The sequence below is a fragment of the Pimephales promelas genome, chromosome 15 (assembly GCF_988280905.1).
Source record: "Pimephales promelas chromosome 15, fPimPro1.hap1.1, whole genome shotgun sequence".
Lineage (NCBI taxonomy): Eukaryota > Metazoa > Chordata > Actinopteri > Cypriniformes > Leuciscidae > Pimephales > Pimephales promelas.
The window spans coordinates 15,733,214-15,758,093 of record NC_142783.1 but is presented as its reverse complement, the minus strand read 5'-3'; the positions used below and the strand labels follow the sequence as shown (position 1 = coordinate 15,758,093).

General features: G+C 36.8%; 1 protein-coding gene across 2 annotated transcripts in view; it reads right to left on the bottom strand.

Moving 5' to 3' along the window:
• gpr137c (G protein-coupled receptor 137c) overlaps positions 1-24,880 on the bottom strand; it is a 27,539-nt gene extending 2,659 nt beyond the window's left edge. The window contains exons 1-6 of one of the 2 annotated variants that reach the window (XM_039672318.2): positions 24,163-24,880; positions 8,373-8,422; positions 5,317-5,545; positions 4,921-5,070; positions 2,774-2,899; positions 2,419-2,543 (exon numbers count right to left, since the gene is read on the bottom strand). In XM_039672318.2, coding sequence (XP_039528252.2) covers positions 2,419-2,543; positions 2,774-2,899; positions 4,921-5,070; positions 5,317-5,545; positions 8,373-8,422; positions 24,163-24,567 — 1,085 coding nt within the window. In that variant the 5' untranslated portion in view covers positions 24,568-24,880. The remainder of the gene's footprint in view (positions 1-2,418; positions 2,544-2,773; positions 2,900-4,920; positions 5,071-5,316; positions 5,546-8,372; positions 8,423-24,162) is intronic. The other variant, XM_039672310.2, reaches the window with a different exon arrangement.

Here is a 24,880-nt window from a genome sequence, read left to right as displayed (position 1 = left end):
TCTGAGGTAATATCTTTGGTTTAACCCATCTGAGAAATTGAGAGGCGGCCAAAATCAGATTGTAAAACGGACTGAATAAAGCTCTTTACGAACTTGACGTGCGATGCCCTGCTGACTGACATGTATGTGCATGAGTCACTGTCACACGCACAAGCTCAGAGCAATATTGTAAGTTACTGTCTGTGTGAAAATACCTTTTTAACTAGCAGAATAATAATAATGCATCACGATACACATAGTAGACTGCTTGTATGTTGTGAGAAATGTGTGTGATCTGTGTTATGTACTGTTGTACACATGCTCTCAACTACTTGCCCCTTGTGAGATTAATAAAGTTGATAAAAAGTAAAGTAAATAGTCTCACTTTTAGTTACGTCTTTTAACTGTTATAATATAAGGGCAAAAACATTAACTTTAAACTTTTGGCTTTAATTCTTCAATCAACTGTCATTTTAACTCGAGGCCAGTAGCATATAGCATTAGCACCTCAGCTCCACCCACGTCACGTCTCTTTGCTCATTTTATGTTATCCGGTAGTGACGAGAAGTGACGTGCTGCCAAGATGGCGACGGCCAGCCTTGCCCACTTTAGGCTTCAAAAACGCTCTTCAGAAACCTACGGGTGATGTCACGGATACTACGTCCATATTTTTTTTACAGTCTATGGTTATGAGGCTAACTGTATGTTCACACCGTCACCGTGAGAGCCGAAAAATTTATTGAAAAACGAATGACTTCTGGGCACTTTGACGCTTTCGCCGGTGGCGGTGAAAACGCAGCTGTCGTATTTTGCTAAAAAGAACAAAAGTGTGTGATGGGTTGTTTTGAGGTTTGCGATATCTATGGTTTTCAATGAGAACAGAAGAGCTAGATTATTTACGGAGGAATTAATTTATTACTGTGCTCGATTATCTAAAACTTACACAATTTAACTACCTTCACCTTGGAGTTAATCCTAGTCCATAGCTATGCCTGGAACTACTGGACTCTACGTTAAAAGTACCCTTTTGTCGCCCGCCAGGCATTCATGGAAGTCACATGACTGAAAATTATGAATTACATCGCATGCTCGGAATAAACGGGAAAATATCGTCTGCTGGTGTGGACGCTAATATAGTTATCAATCTTGGTGCCAAAGGGCGGTTAGACGCTAGGCGGCGCTATTGCACATCTTCAGAAAGAGTAAAGAATCTCCTGATCAAAATACGTGCGAGGAAGATGCAGAAACAAGCGATATCATATGAATATGTAAAATAACACAATCATCAACATTAAAAACCATATAAATCAAAACTGCCTAATGTTATGGAATGAAATGTCAACCCAGTACGAGCTACGTATAACTCTGCAAGCTTTGAAGGTGTTGATAAGAGTCGGTTTACTAGATCTATTTTTGATCATCTTTCTGAATTCGATGAAGTCTTTGACAAAAGACTTTTTTTTCAGCTTTTTTGCTGTTTCTTTTTGTGAAAATGATCAAAAACGGTGGCAGTGTCATCGTGGCTGGCATCTTTTTTTTCAAACAACACTGACGGGGAAAGAGTTAAAGGAAAAGTTCACTAAAAACAGAAAGTCATACAGGTTTGGAAAGACGTGAATTTGCATAGGGGCCCCAAGACGCACTAAAATGGTCACAAATACAACAAGAAAAAAATAAATAAAAAATAAATCATTGCTATTCGCAAACAAATGATTGAACTGGTTCGGTTACACTTTATTTTAAGGTGTCCTTGTTACAAATTTAAAAACTGAGTAATATTAATTAACTACATGTACTTACTATAGGGTTATAGTTAGGATTAGGGGTAGTTGCATGTACTGTAACTATTATTACTAGTAGTTACAAATTGTAACTACATGCAACACATTTAACAAGAACAGCCTTAAACTTGCCCATGAGTAAGAGATTCAAAAGGTTGGGGTCGGTAAAAATTATTAGTATTAATTTTTAGAAAATTAACTTATTTAGCAAGGATGCATTCAATTGTGACAGTAAAGTTATATTAAATAAATACTGCTCTTTCTATTAATCAAAGAAAATAAATAAATGCAGCCTTGATGAGTACTGTATATATTTAAATATTTTTTTTTTTAACCAACCCCAAACTTTAAACGGCACTGTACATCAGATTTAAAACTGCTTTAGGTCTGTGAGACTTGCATTAATCTTTCATACTGACCACTTGTTATTAAAAGCTATATAAGACACTTTCAATGCACTTAGTGAAGCACTTCTGAACAACAATGTTTATTGAGAAATTCTGTAAACTCACTGACTCTTTGGTTTATAAAAGATTCATTTCAAGGGGCAGATGGCTCCTGTACTGTGTAAATATATTTGTATTCCTTTAATAACTCTTAACTGAAAGCAAGTAGAACACTGCTATCTTTTTAAAAGATAAAATTTGACTAAACACACCTGCATCTCTCTCCTCGGGAAGTTGTGTTTCTAGACAGATCGTCGTCACTATCATAGCGCCGTGGGTTGTCAAAGAAATACGCCCTGGAACTAAAGCTGTGACTGTTGATCATGCCGCCCGGTGTCTGCGGAAACAATGTATACAAAATATAAATAAAACCATATGATCAGCATCAATGCAGCATGTGATGTTGTTTTCAGTGGGGCAGATGTATGAGTAATTAATTCTATCTGACAGGAAAACAGCTCTCCATTGGAGCTTAAAAAAGCCGATCTCAGGCTCTCGTCATTGAGTAAGTGTCCAGCTGTGATATTGACAGACGGATTTAGAAGTGAGACAGGATTAGACTTTCACCAGGTTCTGATTGGGCCGCTGCACTCTGAAGAACAACACCATCAGGCTGGTGGGCAGCAACTCCCAGAAGAACAGGATGATCCCAAAGACCACATAGGCTTCCCCATTGATCTTCTCTGCATCCGCCTGGAGACAAACACAATGACAAATTTAAAAACTGAAAACCATATGGATGTATTGATACACTTTAAACGCCAAGAGACCTTAGTCAGAGTTGACACTGGGGTTGTTATTGCTAGCTAAAATGAAATGTTTTCCTACACTGGAATTAAGAAATAAAATATAAATATTAGATGGAAAAATTTCTCTGGCTTGGCAACAAACCAAAATAAAATAAGTTTAAGTTGAAATTCAATAATTACTAAAAAAAAAATTTAAATAAAAAAATAAAATTGCTAAAACTAAAACTAGACAACTTAAAACCAAAAATATACGTGCTATTGTGTTTCTAAGCCATCTGACTTATACCAAGTTTTTCTGTTTTTACTGTATTTTTATTTTTACAAAAACAACATTATCAAGATGTGTTGTCTTGTTCTAGCTAACCAGTTATGAATCAGAACTGAACAAATTATAATGTACATTTGGGAATGCAACGTGCGTCAACCATCTTCCCAAACAAGTGTCAACAAAAAAAAAGAGAAGAAGAAGCTTTAAGGGCTTCCTGTGGTGTTGTGTCAAAATAAAAGCTCAAAGTTGTACTGTTTGAAAACATAGAAATTAAGAAAGCCATACATTTTAGCACTAATTTTACATTTGTACTCAAAATAGATTATTAGTATTATTTTATTTTTCTTAAATACTTGCGTTTTTATTTTAGGGTGAAATCAAATGACAGTAAAACTTCCTGTTTTGTTTAATATTTTTATTTAGTAATACTAACAATTATAAAAAGTAATATAACTATGCAGCTTTATGATTATAAAATAATAATTATCATCAAAATTGACCATATTGTGCTGTCAAACAAGCACAACATTATAAATCTGAATCGTAATTTTTAATCAGAAAAAAAATAAATAATAATTGCAGTCCGATTTTCCCCAAAAAGTATGCCAACCTACAAGAGAGAGCCCATACACATTCTCCACTACCATTAAAAATGACAACATGGTACAGCTACAAAAAAAAACAAAGCATAAACATCATGAATCCAAATATCAACAAAAAGACAACACGGGACAAAGCAGGATATATGCAATCCCAAACGATGAAAAACAAATCCTGAAAACAGCTTTGTATGGGACAGACAAAGTGACTTTATGAAGAATAAGCAAGCAGACAGCCACCCAAACATATGCAGCTGAGTCAGAGAAGGGGAACCTCGGCCTCCAGTCGGCCCGTCTCAGAGGTGAACCCAAACTAGGTCACCACCAGGCAGCAGTCCTTTCACAGCAGCCTTGCCCAGGCTATTTATAGCAAAAACAAAAGACCTTTCCACCACAGAGCCCATATCCGTCTAAATCCCCTCAAATGGATTGTTTCTGCAGTGTGCAAAGAAGCATAATCCATGTTGAATTACTTTATTTTGAATGAATGAAGACAACATCTCTTTTTATAAAACACCAAAACTGCATTTGTAAATATGCAACAAAAAACATTATCTCCAATTCATCACACAGCATGTATTATACTCCATAATACTTCAAATCTACCACACGCAGAACAGAATGACTTGAACCCTTGAAGGATAGAGTACTAAATCAGGACACACATGAATTAGCAACTATGGCAGACATAAATGCATAATAACTTTAATACATCTCATATTAAGTTGAAAACAACATTGATTATTAACTCAAACAGCTGTTGCCACACTAGCAGCAGCGAGAGCTCGGAGACTTGTTTATCTGGGACAGTTAAAGTTCAATGAGGGTTTATCAGTGTTATGATTTATACATGCACACCCATTCAAAAGTTTGGGGTCGGGAAGTTTTCTCAATGTTTTTGAAAGAATCTTTTATGCTCACCAACTGGCTGGATTTATTAGATCAAAAATAAAGTAAAAACAGTAATTTTGTGAAATATTTTTACAATTTAAAAGTGACGTTTTCTATTTTAATCCACTTTAAAATCTGTCTGTCTGTCTGTCTGTCTGTAATGGAATTTCTTTAATTTTTAAGCTTTAACAATTAATAATTGAGTACCTGGTCAGATACATTGTACCAGCCGTAATTGAATGGGCTGGGCCGATCTTCAGGAGAGAGAGCCACCACAACCAGGTTATAACAGGCTCTGGAAGTGTAGAGAAGTATAACTGCTGCCCCGATGGCTGTGGCCTGGCATACTGATGTCCCCTAGATCACAACCACAAAAAAATCACCACATTTAGACCGAACCGTAATTACTTTTTCAACACCGTTCGTAAGCAATCAGCTGTCATTCTGAAAACACTGCACTGTCGTTCTGAACCCCAATCGCATTCTTCAAGGTATAAGTACATACTAATGACATGTTTTAAGTTTGAAGCAAGCCATTATCCAAATACAAAAACATGTTTGATATAAAATCTCAAAATCCAACAGCATCCCTTGTTCACTTACCTTTGATTCCAAGTAGACATTTGCAGAGGACATTTTAGCGATCTTAAAGATGCATATGGCGAGTGAGATGGCACAGAGAACGAAGAGGCTGTCGTTAACCAGCACTCGTGCCAGAACGGCATCCTTCACCTGACTCTCAGCCGCATCACCTTGAACCAGCATGGCACACGTCATGTTCACCACCAAGAAAAAAACACCGGCCAGCAGAAAACCTAGACACAGGGGCACCCTATTGAGAGAGGAGAGAAAAAGTATTTACAGAAAGAAAGAACTAAATAAACATGTCTTGAACAACCTAAATATCTACATTTTATTGTTATATTTAAATTATTTCATTTAAACCCGACTAAACATCCCACACGCATTGGACACGATTCATCAGTGTACTTTATTCTAAATTTTTGAAAATCTAATCAAAATGTAAATGTATTTTTCATCTTTTTTTTGTTACATGGAAAAATAATATTAGTAATAATTCAGTTCATCCTCTTATGTGGAATAAAATCAATCCTCGTCCTATCACTCTTCATGCTCAATATTTTGCTTCACTCAAAAATACAGCATATTGAAAAAAATCCATACAAGGTGAAAGCTCAAAGACATTAAAGCGATGAGCGCAGTCAAGCCGTTGCTTAGCTCAGTCTGGGCCATGCGTCAATCCTCTCCTCCACCACATGCCTCTGGGACGGGACAAAGTGGGAGGATTTGATCTCCAAGCTTTTCATTCAGCATCAGACTCGAATCACCTGATCAAAGCCCTATTTGTACAGATCAGATTAATGCTCCAAAAGAAAAAAAGAAAAAACGAAAGTCTGTTTAAAGTTGGCTCAAACTTCTTCAAAGTCTTTTGATATTTTTAACCAAAGAAAAAAAAAAGGCTTCTAAATCCACCTTATTTCACCCCACAAAAAATTATTTTTCACTCTTATGTTGTTCTAAGGCTAAAGGCTAAAATGCTAATACTGTATATTTTACATCAATTTCTAACCTGTGTTAATGTTCATGTTAATTCACAGTGCATTAACTAATGTAAACTGATACAACTTTTGAACGTAAAGTATTCTGCTAATGTTCCACAGAAGAAATCACACAAGTTTGAAAGGGGTGAGTACATTTTTAAACCATCTCTTTAAATGAATGTAGTGTATAGACAACAGTTTGCCAATAGAGTGGTGCAGGGATGACGTATTTTTGTAGGCCAAAACCCGGAAACGAAATTTTAGCAAGTCTGGTTCCATTTTTTTTGAATGGGTTTTTGATTAAATACCTGAAATAAGGTCTGTGGTTATCACAAGTTCAAGATGTTTTATTCTACGACATAAAATGCATCAGTAATACACTCTTACACGCTTTCACCCGTCTTATAAAAGGCAGTTGCTAACATGTGGCTAAATGGGACTATTCAGAGGTTGTCAGGGACATTAAACATCATCAGCTAAACAGGTAAATTCCTCTACTGTGACTTTTATAAGGTTTATAATCACACTCTTGCAAACAAATCTAATTTAAACTTTCATGGAAAATGTTTTTAAACAAAGACAAAAAGAGTTGTCAAAGGCTTGATGATGCTGAAGTCGAGTAACCGCGGTGTAGTTCGTTTATAGCCAACCTTTAGCTTTTGACTTTGGTCGATTTAGGCTTCAAAATTCATTAAAGTTTTGTTCATTTGTGAAGATTATCATGATGAATCAAATGAATAAGAATCATAGGGCAAATTAACGTGAGAGAGCAATTCCAAAATAAGAGATGATGGGAGATCTGCGCGTGATCTACTGACGACTAAAGAACGCAGACGCAGTCTACCAAGAGAAGCACGAATTCGAGGCTGGTTTCAGACATGATGTTTTGAGCATTAAATAACGGCGCAAATACCAGTAAACTGACTAGTGCAAACCTTAGTAAACCACCTTGTATGATTCATTTAAATACTGTCCTCACATACAGTAAATTGTGTGTTTGAAAGGGAAACACTTACAAATGCATATGCAATAAGATCAGCTGCAAAAATAACCCGGTTCACACCTTTTCAGCGCTAATTTTCCACTCTAGAAAATCCTGACGGTGCTTTTTTAACACTAAAAGAGGCTTTGTGCTGGTGCAAGCTGTTAGTAAATCTGGCCCATCAACTTTTGTTAGTCACAGAGCTTATTTCTGCAATAATCCAAAAGCCAATGGAAAATCCTATTGGGTTTTTGTCATATCCGTAATAAGAAGTGGACAGAGCCATCTCCATTGAGACAAGTGAAGCCCATTTTTAGTGATTTTTTTAGGACTTCTCTTCCTGACACGCAGACTCAAACAGAGCTTGACGTCTGTCTTCTAGTGGCTGTGGCATGAGAAATCTGAATCATTCCCTTCCGAAACAAACATGCGGAGAGTGTGAGTAGGAGCTGCCCATGAGCTAGGAGATGGAGACAATTTTGCTAGGTATTCTGATTCATTATTTTGTCATTTTGCCTCCACGTTTCCCTGATTGCCCGCGAGCTTCTCCTCCTGTCCATACGGTAATCTTTCTACTGCACGACAGAGTCGCGTGGTTATGACGCAATCGTTAGCCTACTTTTACAAAAAACTGCTTCTACGGGGCCATAACATGAGCTACAAGGTAATGGAGCATTTTATACATTGTCGTGTTTCTTTAGAAATAAATAATGGGCAAATCGAGTCTTCAAATGCCTCAGATGTAAAGTTATTCGCCGTCAAAGTGACGCCAAAATGAATAGGAGTCAATAAAAATGCTAACTCAAGTGAAGTTCTGCTACAAGATGGCGGCACCCGGCCGGCTTCAACTTCCGGTCGATGGATTACCCCCTTGGTTTTTGTCGAGGCAACCAGAGTGATGCTAACTTCCGGGTTGGCCTTGAAATATACGCAACTCCTAATTCCTATACTAGTAAACAGCACTATTATAATAACAAAAAACCTAAGTGAAAGTTGTACAAGATTTCAGGGGTGACAACAGTTTAAAGCACTTGAAAATGTAAAGAAAGAGCACATTGTTCATACAGGAATCAATTCATTCACAGCACTTACAGCTAAGAAAGAAAGTCTCTTACTTGTACTTGTTGAGTTCTGGGGAATACTTCGCTTTGGCTTTGAAAATCACCTGTGGAAGAGGACATAGTATGATTTTATTACTTACAAACATGACCAGGACAAACTCTAGCTTAGATATTTGGTTATTATCAGTACAAAACTTGCTTTCACCAAGAAACTTCTGCTATCTGTACTTCAAGCCTGCTCACAGGCCAAGTGATGACTAGCTTGTGCTAGCAAAGATAAGATTGACCAGGCAGTATCTCATTCTCTGAGTTTATTTCAACATAAACATGTGGTTAAGCAAACATCCTCACAAAACCAATAACTTTCAGTGGTTATTTGTTTTACCTAAGGTCTTTGCAACTCTAACCCCAAGCACGACTAGGCTTGCACAACCATCATTGATAAGAGGCAGGTTTCACTTGGCCTTCATGTCAAACATTCATTTCACACATTTCATGACTACATGAAGCCCATTAAGAAGTGATGTTTTAGCAAGTGATCCATTAGCAAGTTACTGTAGCACCATATACACTGCCGTTCAAAAGATAGAGTTCAGTAAATAAAAAAAGAAAAGGAAATTGATACTTTCTTTCAGCAAAAATGCATTAAATTGATCGAAAGTGACAGTAAAAACACTTACAATGTTATGAAATATATTGCAATGGCTGCTTGTTCTTTTAAAATGTATATTCATCAGAGACTCTTGAAACAATTAAATCAGTTTCCACAAAAATATAAGTAGCACAACCATTTCATTTTCTGAAGACTGAAGAAATGGCTGCTGAAAATTCAGCTTTGCGTCACAGGAATAAATGACATGTACTAATATATCAAAATAGAAAACAGGTATTTTACATTGTAATAGTATTTCACAATACTACTGTTTTACTTTTGATCACATAAATGCAGCCTTGTTGAGTTTTTATTCAAAAACATTTAAATAATTACCCACCCCACACTTCTTTCGACCGAGAGTCTATGAAGTTGAGCACACAAATGTCCGCATACTTCAAAGTAATGATTGGCCAATGAAAGCTTTCTTTAACCTTTGTTTGTCATATTAAATACTGTACATTATAAACCACAGCTGTAGTCGGCAGCTGGAACAGGAACAGGAAATGACCTCACCAGTAGCTTTCTGCACCTGCTCATTTGAAAGGTTATTGGGACAGGGTTTTATGTGAAAGTTAGATTTCAAATGAAATGAAAAGGGATCCATTATACATAATTAAAATCCCTCCATTGATTATTATCAACTCTAAAGAACATTTAGAAAAAGAAAAAGCAATCTGCACATCATTCTGCAAAATCTAGCCCTTTGGTTTTTTCCCTGTTATGACAATCCATGACACTATCCAAAAACAACCATATCACCCTAAGTAGTCGACTAGTTGACTAAACTACTGCTAGTCAGCACTCCAAAGATTTAAATATAGAGCTGTCCGATTCTGGATGAATTGAGAAATCACGAAACAAATCATTTTTGTTTACATAGAAATCCCGATTCTCCCACAATTCTGAACAGACAACTTAAAATAAATGTATATTTTTACGAGAGGTTCTGACAAAATGTTAATTACTGCAGTCTATTTGAAAATATTTAATTAATTTGAATTTATTCATTTGGAATCCATTTGAATGAATGGTTCAATGACTCATTCATAAAGACTTTATCATATTTACAAATTTCAGTTTGCTTTAAATCATTAGACTCCACTCAAGGTGGTGACCTGTACACTTTTGTGATCTATGGCACAAAACAAAACATTTCACAAAAAATTTGAAGAAATACTTACAATTGGGTCATAAAAATTAAATATTTGTGACACAAAACATAGTGACAATAAGGCAAGGGGTATTGGGAATTTACTAGGTTCCTTCATTTATGAAACAACAGTGAAAATTCACACGTCATGTCTACATTCCTGATCACACATATGAAGGATCCTAGTCCTGACTCCACTCTTCTCTAGAAGATACATGACTGATGACAAGCAACAAAGGACTCTTAGATTGTAGACCAAAATGAGAAGGACAAGTGCCAAACGATCTCTGTAAAGCCCCAGAAGTCTTGCGGCAAACCAGCAAGAGTTACAGCAAAATTTATATATATTAGGGCTGTGCAAAAATTAATTTCGATTAATCGCATCCAAAATAAAAGTCTGTGTCTACATAATATATTTGTGTGTGCTGTATATAATTATTTTGTATATATATATATAAATAGACACAGATGCATATATATTTAATAAAATGTGTTATTCATATATAAAATATTTATATTTTATATAATATAGATTATGTTTTTATATATATATACAGTTTTTGCGCAAATAATTCTTAAATCTATACATACATGCATGCATAGGTATTTATATATACAAAATAATTATATACAGCACACACAAATATATTATGTAAACACAGACTTTTATTTTGGATGCGATTAATCGCAAGTAATTTTTACACAGCCCTAATATATATATATTTTTAAAGGACGTCTGTGTAACCAAACCAGCATTGCTCATGACTACCAAGAGAACTTGTGTGTAAAAAAGCTGAACACACCAGGACAGTGCTGACGCCTGCATTCACTGGACTGCGACACCCGTCTGACAGGCTGCGTTTGACAGCCATCAGCGGCACATGAGCAAATCGAGAACAGATGCCATGTTGTTTGTATATGCACAAGGGCAGTGGGCAGCAATGACTTAAAATGAATTTGAAGGTTTCATTAAGAAATAATAAACTTACTTTAAAATTAATCATATATTCAATCATTACCACTGAATTAAAATGTACAAATATCCTATTAAGTGGAAGTAAAATTAAAAGGGGCAAAAGTAAACAATATTTCCCGACTCTTTCAAAATAAAAGTACTTTTCAGATATATGCTAATATTCATATCGCAAAGCTCCCTCTCTTGCCCTTTCACCTATATGATTTAGCTACAAAAATGGGTCATTCGGAAATCATGGGTATATGTCATCACAACCATAAAGCACATTAACATATGGCCATTTCACTTTTAGATATCTACATCTCTTTACATTATTCAGCAACTGTGTGAAACATGCTGGTGCAGGGGTTTAAAAGTTTGGGGTCGGTAAATTTTGATTCGATCAAAAATAGAGTGAAAATAATGATATAAAAATCTTATTCCAAATTAAATAATCATATTCATTCATTTTAATATATTTTAAAATGTAATTTATTTCTGTGATGGAAAAGCTGAATTTTCAGCAATCATTACACTTACAGTCTTTAGAGTCACATGGTCCTTCAGAAAACACAATAATATGATGTATTTCTTATTATCACTGTAGAAAACAGTTGTGTTGCTTAATATATTTGTGGAAACTTGTGTTTTTGTGAATATTTTAATGAATATAAAATTAATTTATTTGAAGTCTTTTGTAACATTTGAATGCTAGTGTAAATCTTAAGTATCAAAACAGCCAAAGAGGATGAAAAATGTTAACATTTTCACTGACCTTCATAGAAAAAAAAAAAAATCAAATGCTCATAATGCAAAATATGACTAATTTAAGAGATAACACGTGCAGTGGTCGATACTTGTGTTGTGTATGAATGAACTGTGCATGTTAGTGTGTGTCATCCTCATGCATCTCCCTGCACCGCAGACTCCACCGGGACACCACAACAAAGCATTAATCTTCTGAGTTATAGAAGAAACAAAGACTTTCAAAATAAACACACAAACTGCACGTTTCGTCATCTCACGAGAGAGCGATAGGCTCAAGGGACCCGTGTTGTCCCGAGTGCAGTGGTTTGCTTTCACAGAGAAAAGGCAGCATTAAAAGCTCCTATCTTTCTGCTCTCAGCTCCCCACCCCAAAGCACAGTCTTACATGCAAAAACAAGGTCAGCACACTCCGCACTGCCTGCAAACAGATTTGCTATTGCAATTTGTTTGTCACAAGGAGGAGAAAGGTAAGTCATGAAAAAAAGAACTACTGAAAAAAATAAAAAGGTACACATTCAGAAAGAAAGTCCATAGTAAAATTAATAATCACAATGCCACAGTATTGAAATGCAGTTGCTAGGGTGATCTAAGTGGTTGTTCGTGTGCCGCTATGGGGTTGCTGGATGGCTGCCAGTTAATTGCTTGCTTATGGGGTTAGAATTGTTTCATAATTCTAAATAATTAAATATTGTAAAGAGATTCACAGAAATTAATCAATTAAATCGCTTTCTGTCCATTTGTGGATTTGATTTTTGAAACACATCGGAGTCTGCAGACAAATCCATAAATAAGAGGACTATACCCACTGTTTTCTCAAGCCAATCAGATAACGGCCACATTGCACAGACCAATCATAGCAAGTTCTAGCTACAACAACCAATCACTATTTGCTTTACAATCAGATTCACAAGAACAGAATCCTTTTGCATCCCTGAAAGGAACTATTCTATGGTCTCTTTGTGTGTTTAAAATGAATCCTTTAGATTATTGGAGTTTAAGGCTGCTTTATATTTCCATCAGGATTGGTGAATTGGATAACTCAGGATTATTTTGAAAATATAATATAGGACATAATATCTTGTATAATACCAAATATGAGGCCAAATGACCATCAGTGATGTAACAGTAAGAGTACACATCTTTGCATTTATTTTGGATGCTGTCAGTAACTTACAGTAAATTAAAGTCTTATTCATTTGTAATATTATTTGCATGATCAAGTGTTAACTGAAAAAAAAAAATAATTATGCATATCGCTGGTCTGCCGCTGGGTATTTCACTTTGTCAACAACTTGTCACAAGTTTAAAAAGAACCCACCTATATCTTCTCTACAAACAAAGGGAATCGTAATACATGTACAGTATTTAATGTTTAAATACTACTTATAATGCTCTATAAATCTTTAGATCCACGGAGCACGTCATGTGCTCATATGAGTCATTAAAACAGCTTAAATGAAGAAGTGGGAAGTGCTGTTGTATAGGACAGTAATTTCACCTATTACACAAACAAACTTGCATGTTTCAAATTTTAAACATCTTTTATGAGGCCTTATGAATGCCAGGCAGAGTTGTGTTTGCAACATTAAATATTTGTAGAAAAAAAATGATTTGCAAATCAAATTTAATTTATTTGTGATGTTTTTTGTGTGTGAGAGACTCTTTACATTTATTGCTAATCTATTTATCTGTGAATTTGATCATTTTTTGTCAATCTCTACATTTATTTGTAAATCTCAATTGGAATAATAGAATAATACAACAATTCTAACCCCATACTTACTGGTCTAAGTCAAAAGAGCCCAGAGGGTCCTTGATATTCTGGTAACATGTAGAGCCAGTGTTTACTCAGTATTTTTTCCTTCTTTTTTTTGGTACAAAAATAGGAGGGACACCTTTACCTTATTTAACCCTTAAGGGTGAATATTAGTAGGCTACCTAAAAGTACATTGGTGTGCCTAAAAAGCATACATTTCAGTATCTAAATTGCATATATTAGTACTTTAATAGAGTACCACCACAGCGATAGCTTTTGCACTTTTTTTTCCTGAGTGTGTTCACTTTAAATTAAATATTTTTAATGATTTCTATTGTTTATTTATTTAAATAAAAGTTGAACAAAAAAGTGAAAAAGAAAAGGGAGCAAACAAATTAAGACAGACCTGTATTCGGAGCTAAGACAGACATGTTTTGTTTGGTATAAAATGTGAACTCATGACTTCTATAAGCACGCGCGCACACACACACGGCAGCAACTTTCGGCCAGTCACATAAAAAGGACAAAAAAAAGGAAGCAGGCAGCAGTCTTCTCATAGGACTGATATTTAAGCCCTTACTGTGACCCATATAAAGATATTTGTCTCAGTTCCTTAAATTTATTTTTACCATAAGACGTCCAACACACACTGAGTCATGCTTTTGAAAATGCATAATGCTGCGGTTCGGTGTCATGAGACACGACTTCTTCCTCTTTTACTGATAGTCTGAAATGAAGCTTGAGAACTAAAAGCAAGAAGATTTAATCCACAATTAAGCAAACTTTTCTTGACATGAAAAAGTACCCTTTGTATAATGTTTTATCCAACGTAAAATTAACCTAACAAAAAAAAATAGCTTGTTTTAAGTAAAGCCCAACCGATAAAGGATTTTGATATTTATATTTTTATATTTCAGAAACGCACAACAAAACATTAACCGATTTCCCTAGCATTAGTTATTTGTAGTTATTTATGAGTTAACTAAAATAATATGATAATGCATTTTAAAAAGGAACTTCTTTTATTGTCACAACACAGACTGATGATAGTGGCATTAGCTAGCTTTGTGGTTAGATAGTCTATGATGAGGCATAATTTAACAATGGATAACGTCATACTGTAAAAAATACGTTTTCAATATAACAGACCAAGGAGAGATGATACGTCTGTCACGCGCTATTAAAGAAATACTTCAGTCACATTGTCAAAAGTTAAAAGGACAGTCAGTCAACTACACTGTAACAACGTAACGTAACTATTATTAGCTAATTCCGCTTCACTCTCGGCTTATTTAACAGCACCAAAACTGGACATGATGGTCACAAATTTTGTCTTGTTTATTTGAGTTAAGAGAACTGATGGGGATGTTCTTTTAATTGTTATTCAAGCAATGTATGTCTCGTGACAGACTGATCTCATGAAGTAGCGTGTGTATGACACGCCAATTCGTATTCCCATTTTTGGCGTGCTATCAACACGCATAATCGCTTTTCAGCGTGTTTATGAACGCCACTGACTTAACGTAATTACTGTATATATAAATATATGACTTACCTCAACCCCGTCCCTAAACCTACCCGTCACTGGGGTTAATGGCATTTATGACTGTTCCCTTACCATCCTAGGAAAAAAAAAAGATAGCTCCCCAGATGTAGATCTACATTTTGCTTCGTTTCGCTCGGACATTTGACAGCATGTACAGACACGTGGAATCACTCGGATGATTATGGCGTAGACATGCACGCGGATACACGCAGATAGCTCAAAATGACTCGAAAGTGGTGTGTATGTTTACGCAAAAGTCATGGTGTCATGTTGCTCGTGACCAACTCAACGAGTGTTGCCAACAGGGACAGTGTAGAGTGCCCTCTGGTGGACAAACTATACAACTTCAACACTCATGACATGGTTCAAGCGTGTTTCATCCATTTTTATTTTATTTTTTTAAATATTCATTTTTCGGCCATTATAATTGCCGATACCAGTAGTTTGGAAAAAGCCTAATATTGGCCGATAATATCGGCCTGCCGATATATCGGTCTGGCTCTAGTTTTAAGTATAATGTTAAAAGGATAGTTCACCCAAAAATGAAATGTAGCCCATGACATACTCGCCCTGAAGCCATCCTAGGTGTATATGACATTCTTCTTTCAGACGAACACAATCTGAGTTATATTAAAAAATGTTGTGGCTCTTCCAAGCTTTAAAATGGCAGTGAATGGCTGTATGTCTTTGGAAGTCAATCAAAGCACATCTATTCATAATTAAAGGACCCCACGCGTCTCCAGCGGTTAATAAAGGCCTTCTGAAGCGAAGCGATGCATTTGGGTAAGAAAAATACCCATATTTAAAACTTTATCGACTAAAATAACTAGCTTCTGGGAGACGGTTCCACACATCGATTTAGTTGAAGCACGACTTAATGACGGCAATTGACGCCTTTCAAACAAACAGGACTGGGCAAAAGCGTTTACCATTACGCTGTGTGTCAAATTTAAGTTGTGTGTCAAGTATGGCCGTCTGCCGGAAGCTAGTAATTTTAGTCGATAAAGCTTTAAATATGGATATTTTTAACAAACCGTATAGAACACACAAAATATATAAATAAATGTAAATCGGCCGCACAAACAAAACTGCTCAGTGCAAATGTCTGTTTTACCAAACCAAGAGAATGAAAGCTTTCATTTGAATGGACACTGAGGACTTCTGACATGTTCACATGCTTGAACACATCATTTCCTGTTTTCCTCCTCGGTAATCAGAACACAACCCTGCAAACACACACTTTCCCCTTCAGTGCCTCATGTCAAGAGGGCCCCAATCTAGTTTAAAAACAGTGATTCACCTTCACAAATCTGGAACGCTCCCATCGGATCTGTTTAATACTTGTTTTTGTGCAAGATTGCTACGTAGAGCCCTCACTGAACATGTGCGAGTGATAGAGGTGAGGTTCTGTATGTGCGAAGTCAATGCAGGTCAAAATAAATAAATAGGCCAACACACTCAGTAAGACTCATTGGGATGGTTAATAGTCAACCAAACTAATCTATTCAGTATCAACAATTTCCGAGCCAGGCTGGATAAGTTCCGGATAGTGCCAGGAAAAAGTAGGTTTTTAATCTGCTACAAGTCCAGGACTGCATCCAAAAAATAACTATCATTATTATTATATTATCAAAATGTAAAGATATTCAAAAGCCTTATTTGAGACATTTATAGCATCAAGTAAACGTTCTGCTCTCAGAGTTATGTGCAAAAAATTATGCTGCGGTACATACATAATACTTATGACAAGTCAATATTATGAGATAAATCATAACTATGGAATAAAAACCTGACATTTGTGTCTATTACTTTGTGATAAATTCAACTTTTTATGTCTTTTTAATGCCTTTTTTCTTCTTTAGATTTATCCTGTGATGGCGAACTATATGCCTAACCCTAACCTTAACTCTAACCCTGTAGCTGGTCTGATAGCCTTTAAGTGGGACCAAACTTTAGGCTACCCAGCAGGACAACAAGAGTGCAAACAGCTTTCAGGTTAAGGGTCGCCAACTTCATTTCCAGACTGCACATGCATGCTTTACCAATACACACCCACAATCCCACAATAAAAGAAGCACAAAACAACTAAACATATTGAACAGTATGACCACTACACTTAAGCTTAGATAATAAAACAAAAACACTTTATAGACTCAATAGTCTAATCCTGTTTGGCAACCCTTGAGACAATCATCCCCCCATCTATTTGATTCTGATTAGCTTGCGACCATTCAAGTGGGAAAGTGCGTGTTTGGGGAGCAGAAATGATGCGAGTTTGAAGCCCATGCCAAGTGAGTCATACTTTACATGTCCATAACACAAACCCTTCAATAACATCTGTAGCCAGCAAACACACACTTTCACAGAAATATGAACAGGCGACTGAAGAGAAGCATTGAGAATAAGTGTCAATAAACACATGCTGTGATAACTGAAATTTCGCTTTAACGTGATGCCACGCTATAATAACAGATGAATAAATGCTTTATTAAAACTTTCTATTCATCAGTTTTCACAAAAAGATTTACTTTTTAACATAGAAATGTTTCTTGAGCATCCAATCAGCATATAAGAATGATTTCTGAAGGATCATGTGACACCTTTAAAAAAAAATGAAATAGAAAATGTTATATTTAAATCCTCCATTTCACAATATGACTGTTTTTTGATCAAATAAACTTGATCAAATAAAGAGACTTGCCTTTACCCTAAAACCGTATTCTGGACAAATGTGGGCAAAATAGTTTTGATTTATTTAAAAAAAAAATACTTCCCTTGATCTGAGCGGTACAAGACTTGGCTACTTTTCCTAAATTTGCCTCCTGAACACACATCATTTTTTTTACTCAATTCTACAATGTTAAGTGGGTGAAAAAACAAAAAACAAAAAAACAACAAAAAAAAAAACTCCTTAATCTTGTATTTGGGTCAAAAATGGGCACCCATAGAAAAGAATAGGAAAAAGTGTAATTTAGAGCATTCTAAAATAAGCCAAAATAAGACACCAGGAGACAGCAAAGTCACTTCATCTTTAGGTTTTAGCTCTAACAACTTATTGGAATTATGTTTTAATGTTGTTAAAAAATTGTAAAAAAAAAAAAAAAAAAAATAATCATAATTTACATAGAAAATATGGTACTTTTTGAAAGTAAATAAATTCAAAAATACCCCCAAAATAAGAAAAAACACCATAAATGGATAGACAAAACTTTATCGAAGACAATGATATAACATTTATAGTAAATAAAAATTAGGATCACACCTGAGTCCTCTGTGCCCACATTTGTCCACAATTACAGGATTAAGGGCTATAAAGTGAGTACGGTTTGAGGGCAACAAGGAAAGAAGTTAACTTGTTACCTTGGCTAAATAGTGGGCATCAAGGCAAAACACTGCAAAAAGCTCAACACGGGCCCTTTAAGATACTGACATAATACAAGTCAAATTCAGCCCACTTATGACAACTGTATTTTCCAGGAACAAACAAGCGGCTAATTTAGGGAGCAGGAGGATTAAAGGACTGTTTTCCTTCAACGCTCTAGTGACCGTTCTCGCTATCCACGTCCTCCCTTGACAAGACAAGCAGGTCTACAGAACCAAGAGATCCCTGACGAAGAAACTGTGGCCTAGTTACAGATTAACAACAGCCGTCCTAAACCTCTCCTGACACAACTGCTAAAATCATTAGGGGAAAACAAATTCCAGCACAAACCTCTCCAAATCAGCTGTCAAAGGGCAAAATGTGATTCATTCCAACTCAGACAGGTGCTTAAATTCACTGAACACATAATGTGGCCCAACTGTTACTGAACCCGATCCCGTGACTTAGTACCAAATATGAGATTAATGAAGGACTGGGGAGTGTAAACAACAGTCCGCCTAATATCATAATGATCTATACCAAACTTGCATATCTAGGGATGGTTTACAAGGACAAAGACGCTCAGAGGGTGTGTGGGGAATAAGAAAACAACATTCCAGTAAGCTGTAATGGAGCTGCACGGGGGCGATGCCAACATTTGGTGGACCATTATAAAGATTCCTTAGCAAACTGAATTAATAAGACTCTCCGCGATGATACAGCTGCAGAAACAGGCCGTCAATAAGTGGTTTGACGTGATAAATGTCATGCTTTTACAACTGAGATGACGGACAGATATTGAGTAAGGTCTGACATTAGCAAAGTCAAGGATATGTCATTCTTTCAAAATTGAATAATAGAGAAAATTGGATTAAATAAGCATTTTTTTTTAATGTGTGACTTAAATATACTGTATACCCTTGTATGTGTGTGTGCGTGTGTGTATTCTGAAAGTCTGACAGTGATCAGTGTTGAGTACTACTGTAAGGTTAACCCTACCTGATTTAAATGTTTGAAAATGATTAACAGTTGGAAAAAAAAATGTTAATTTAGAAAAGTAATCAAATTTAATCAGTTACATTACTTTATTAAAGTAATTGAAACAGTTACACTACTTATTACATTTTATCTATAACCCATTACCTTTCCAAAGTAGCCTTCCCAACACTGTATACACACACATATTGTATCAAATAAAAGCAGCCTTGGTGAGCATAAATTTCTTTCAAAAGCTTTCGAAAGATTAAAAAAAAAAATCATAAAAGAGCCAAATGTTTGACTGATTGCATCTAGAAATATTAGCGTTCAGAAGTGGAAACGCCAAAAGTGCTATTATTAAATAGAAAAACTAAGATACGTGCTTAAAACTACAAACTGCACATTTCTGTTTTTAAACCCTCCAGGATGCCTTGGCCCATATACTTTTATTGTATCTCAAGGGCATCACCCTCAACAGGACTTTTGGTCATTTTTATAAAACGAGGGACAAGTCAAAATTATTGTATTAGGTAATCGAAAGCATGTCACAGATTGAGATAGAGATATCAATTTTGGTTTTTTCTTTACCTGGAACATTCTTGTGAAATAACGTTTAAAATAACGCCGGGCAGCACCAAAATCTGCCGACAGTGTGCCACCAACTGCATCAACAGCAAAAACATACAAGGGTGAAAAATGGGCCCATCTCTTCTCTTTTGCAGAGCTTTGCTGATGAGGTCTCAAGTGATGCATTACTCTCCACACCTACATGTAGAAATCACACATGCTTTCACAAGGGAGTTTCTGTTTCAAGTAAATTGTTGGTGTGCACACGCCTTTAATGCGTTTCCTCCGCGCACGAGTTGCTGAAAGTGTCATTTGAAAATGTATTCGTCATCACTTTGGTACCACCTCAGGGAACAGGATGACAGAGGAAGAACAGAAGTGAAAACTGTGAAATATGCCAATACTTGCAAAGGATATCATGCATTATTTACAGTGTTGCAATTTTTGAGTCCCCTAAAGAGCTCGCATTTTCTCTACATTCTAGAATACGTGTATCAAATGGGTCAATGTGGTTTCACCAAGTAAAACATCCTTGTTGATCCTGGAACAACATTCAAATCAACCAATCAGATTTGAGGGATAGCTTTACTGTTTCTGTCAAGTTTAGGATTACAGCCATGGTTAGGGGCTTCTACACCATTCTTATTCACCTTTCATTTCCGTCTGATTTCAGGGATAAGTTATGAGTAGGGTTACCTTTAAGGCGCGTACACACCGGGATGAATATCAGCGCGCGTTATTCGTCAACGTTTTTCAACGCGTTTTTTGTGTTCACACCCAAGCGATTTTCGCTGACGATGAGCCGAGTGAACATGTAAATTCATTCCCTGACATTAGATGGCGCCAATATGCTCTGCAATACCACTCCATAACAGTTCTCTTTTATCAAGATGTTTGTAGTCCCTGTCGCGTTTGTCATATAGTTATTTATGTTATAGCACCAACGAGAACAGCAGCTCTACATTCATCTGGCCATTCATCTTCCTCGTCTTATTTCTTCCTGGCTGTGTAGACGGCGACGCTACTTGGCGTATATCTTCTTTGCCGTTGCATGTGTGCTCGGCAAGACCGTTTTGTGTTTGAGCGCCCCCGAGTTGTGTTTTACTGTAACTTCAGAAGCTCCAAACACTTGAGCAAATGCGCCAAAAAAAAGTCTTATTGGATATTAAAAAATGAACCAGAGGCGTTTTTAAAAAAAAACGACGCTTTTACGCATCGGTATGAACACTCACATTGGCACAGGTCAATTTTTACTTCTGCGTCGAGGGTACGCCGTAGTGTACGGCGTAGGCTACGCACATAGGCAACGCTGTCGTGGGCATTTATACTTCTGCGTTCAGGTCTTGGTTACTCTGCAGTACTGCTCTGAAACGCTAGTTGGCGGCGGAGGGTTTTAATGTTCCACTGTGTTTAGATTCCTCGCGGCTAGGTTACTACAATCAATGGCGACTGAAAGAGAGCGGATCATGTTGGAGTTGGAGCTTATTGAGGTGGAAAAACAGTTAATTATAGTGAAATTACTAAAATTAAAAGCCAGAAATGAGAGAAGTGGGAGGAGATGGTACGTGCGGAAATGCGTGAGATGGTACGTGCGGAAATGCGTAGGAGGAAATGCGATGCTACCAAGCTGACCAATCACAAATTTTGTGGTCTGCATCGTTGCGACGTGTAGTTACATTTTTGAGGAGGTGCGCGTCAGGCTTCGGCGAAGGGTACGCGTCTGTGCGTATGCTACACCGTACCTACTCCGCGCACCCTACACAGAAGAATAAATTGGCCTTAAGGGTGTTTTTTAAAAAAGGTACTGCCCCAGTGACGGCTTTTGTACTTTTTTTTCCTGAGAGTGAGGCAGGGATACGGTAAGGACTATGTTTTTACACAGGAATGACAAAAGATGTTGATCCAGGAACATGTCTAACTTGGCTAAATCATTATGACCATACGAAATGACTTGTTTTAACAGCACAGTTATTTAATATAATGAATATAATGTTGCATTTCCCCTCCAAATCAGTGATTGAATGAGGTAACCTTCCAATAGTATATAAAACGAACCTGTTTTTGCAGCAACTAACATCAGTCCCACTACTGACAACTAATAGTGGTCATTAGCGTGTCTGTTGTGCACAGCGTGCACAAACGACCCACTCGGACACGTACCCAGTGCGGGATACAGTACCCCGCCGATGGGATTTTTGTTTTTGGCTGACATTTTGAAGTCAGGGTGCTTGCCGTCTTTGTCTGTGCGTTGGCTGTTCTTAGAGCAGAATGCTGCACACCCCTTTTGTTGTGCCTGGAATAGCACAGGATTGAGCAGAGTGATGTAATGCTCTTGCAGCAGGTGCTTCTGATTGGTTCGCACCTTCAAATGCCAACTCGCAGTGTCTGTACGATGCCCACATCTCAAATAGCTCCCGAGTAATACGCACAAAGGACAGCTCTCTCAAGCAACCCTCTGCAACTTAATGTGGGTGTAAGGGGAAAGGCTGCAAACATGCATAAATGGTGGTTGCATAAAACAAAGCCGTCAATAAATCTAACAGGACTGCAGGGTTTGTCAGTCAGGTTTGATTGTGCCACAGCTCTTTGTGCTGACTACGGGTGACATAAAATGCAATATAAGCAAGGTTAGATTGATAGCAGCCGGGGTCATGTTGGACAGAACGTAAAGGGCAAAGCACGTGTTTTTTTGTGTTTTGGACATGAATAATAATGAGAATCTCAGAAACACTTGCAAACATAAGAGGGTTATTTCTGTGTCAAAGAGTACCTTCAAAGGGCGTATTAATAACATTCTCAGACATATTAAGAATTTTTTCAGCCGTGATCTTTTAAGAGAAAGCAAAGACCTACAGAGCAACAGTACTTTAACAAAACTTCCCCCATGAGATATTAAAAGGAATAGTTCAACCAAAAATTGGCATTTACTCATGAGTTTCTTTCTTCTGTTGGTTTCCAACATTCTTTTGTTTTTGAGGAAAAAAAGGAGAAGTTCAGCAGAATGACACTTCTCTTTTTCATAAAAAGAAAATGAATGAAAAACACATCAAGGCATCTCGTGTCAGATTTTGGAAATAAATCCATATTCAAATCGCAAATGAGATTTTAGGACGATCCGAGGATTTTTTTTTTAAAGCATAACTTTATATTATGCATTTGGCAGACACTTTTATTGAAAGCGATTTACATTTGGAGACTGCGAATCAAACCCACAATGTTGCAAATGGCATGTTGTACTGTTTGAGCAACAGGAACTCAACCATTTTGATCTGTTTATCATAAATCCATCATATGCCATCGGAACACTTGGGATATAACTATTATGTTATTTTTATGGTGTTTGTCTTTGGAGCTTGACAGCTCCAAGTCATCCTTCACTTTCTCTGTATGGAAATGATCAGAGTGGACACACTCTTTATGTGCTGTACAGAATAAAGAAAACAGCTTTGGTGATCAATAGTGTTAGTGTAATTTTTGTGTGAACTAAGTAGTTGTTATTTTTCCACCATAGAATAAGGAACTCCAATGATCTATCCTCCAGTGCACAAAGCTTTGGAGAGGAGATGAACAATATTTCAAACCCTGCATGATAAGGTTATGCATTCACAGACGGCCAAGACTTCACAAAGGGTGGAAGGATGGACTAAAAGTGGCAATAATAGACCTCATTCAGAGTGTCCTGTGAACTGCTCTGTTGTGGCCAAGCAGAGAGACTTGAACAGAAACTGATGACCTCCAGCTGTGCTCTCTTGTCCCAGTATCATGAACATGATGAATGTCTCTGATGTTTTTATTTAAACATAATATGCCTGTATGACAGTAAGACAGTATGACGATGCTTTCAATCGCATTCGCAACAGCATGAAGTCAAGTCAGTCAGATGAAGTAAACACATTTGGTGGGAGGGACCCACTTATATGTGGGTTGCATGGAGATTGCATTCAACGTGAATGCAGAAGGATTCATATTATTAAAAGATTACATTGATTTATGTGCTAATCAGATCATCAGCCCACATAAAGACACATTAAGATGTTGTGTAAATAATACATTGCAAAACAAAAAACATTTGAATTCAGTTCAATGGGAAACAGCAAAGTAGGACTTACCTGAGCAAAATAAAGGTTGAGCAGACACAATGTGAAGAACTGCAGGCAGACTGGAAAACAATACAGGAGCCAGAACGGCAAAGGCTGTAGCTGGTTTGCTTGAACAACATTTTTAAAGTAGAAAGAGAAGAGTGTCGTCCTCAAAGCCGACCAGAGCAAACACAGAAAGAGAAAAACACTCTGGTAGCTGAAGCGCTTGTATCCGTAGCGCAGAATCAACCAGAGCTGCAGGTAAACAAACACGAAGAGAAGCGAATACAAAACTGTGTAAAGAACCGTGAGACCGAGCTCCACGGACGGGGGGACCGCAGCCTGGATCAGCTCGGCGGAGGAGGAGGATGATGATGAAGATGAGGAGGATGAGTCCGTCCAAACACTGACCTGGTTTTCTAGTAAAAACAACATATCGCCTGGATGCTCGCTATCACGCCGACTTATCCAAAAACGTTCTACCGTTTTCCTTTTCCATGAAACTTTTCGTGCAGACGTTTAGGAATCATAAGAAATTTAAAAACGTCAAACTTAATTACAAATGACATAAGCAGAAAATGAAAAACTACAGGCTGCCTTGAGTTGTTATCCTATGGAATAAACTTTAACGTAAATTATTGGATGTTCACAAGCAAGATGTGAAAAACAAATTATTTAAAAAAAAACGACAGAGTCCCCCAATCTCTGCAAAGCAGCTCCCTCCGAGCTAAGAAAGCAAAGCAAACTC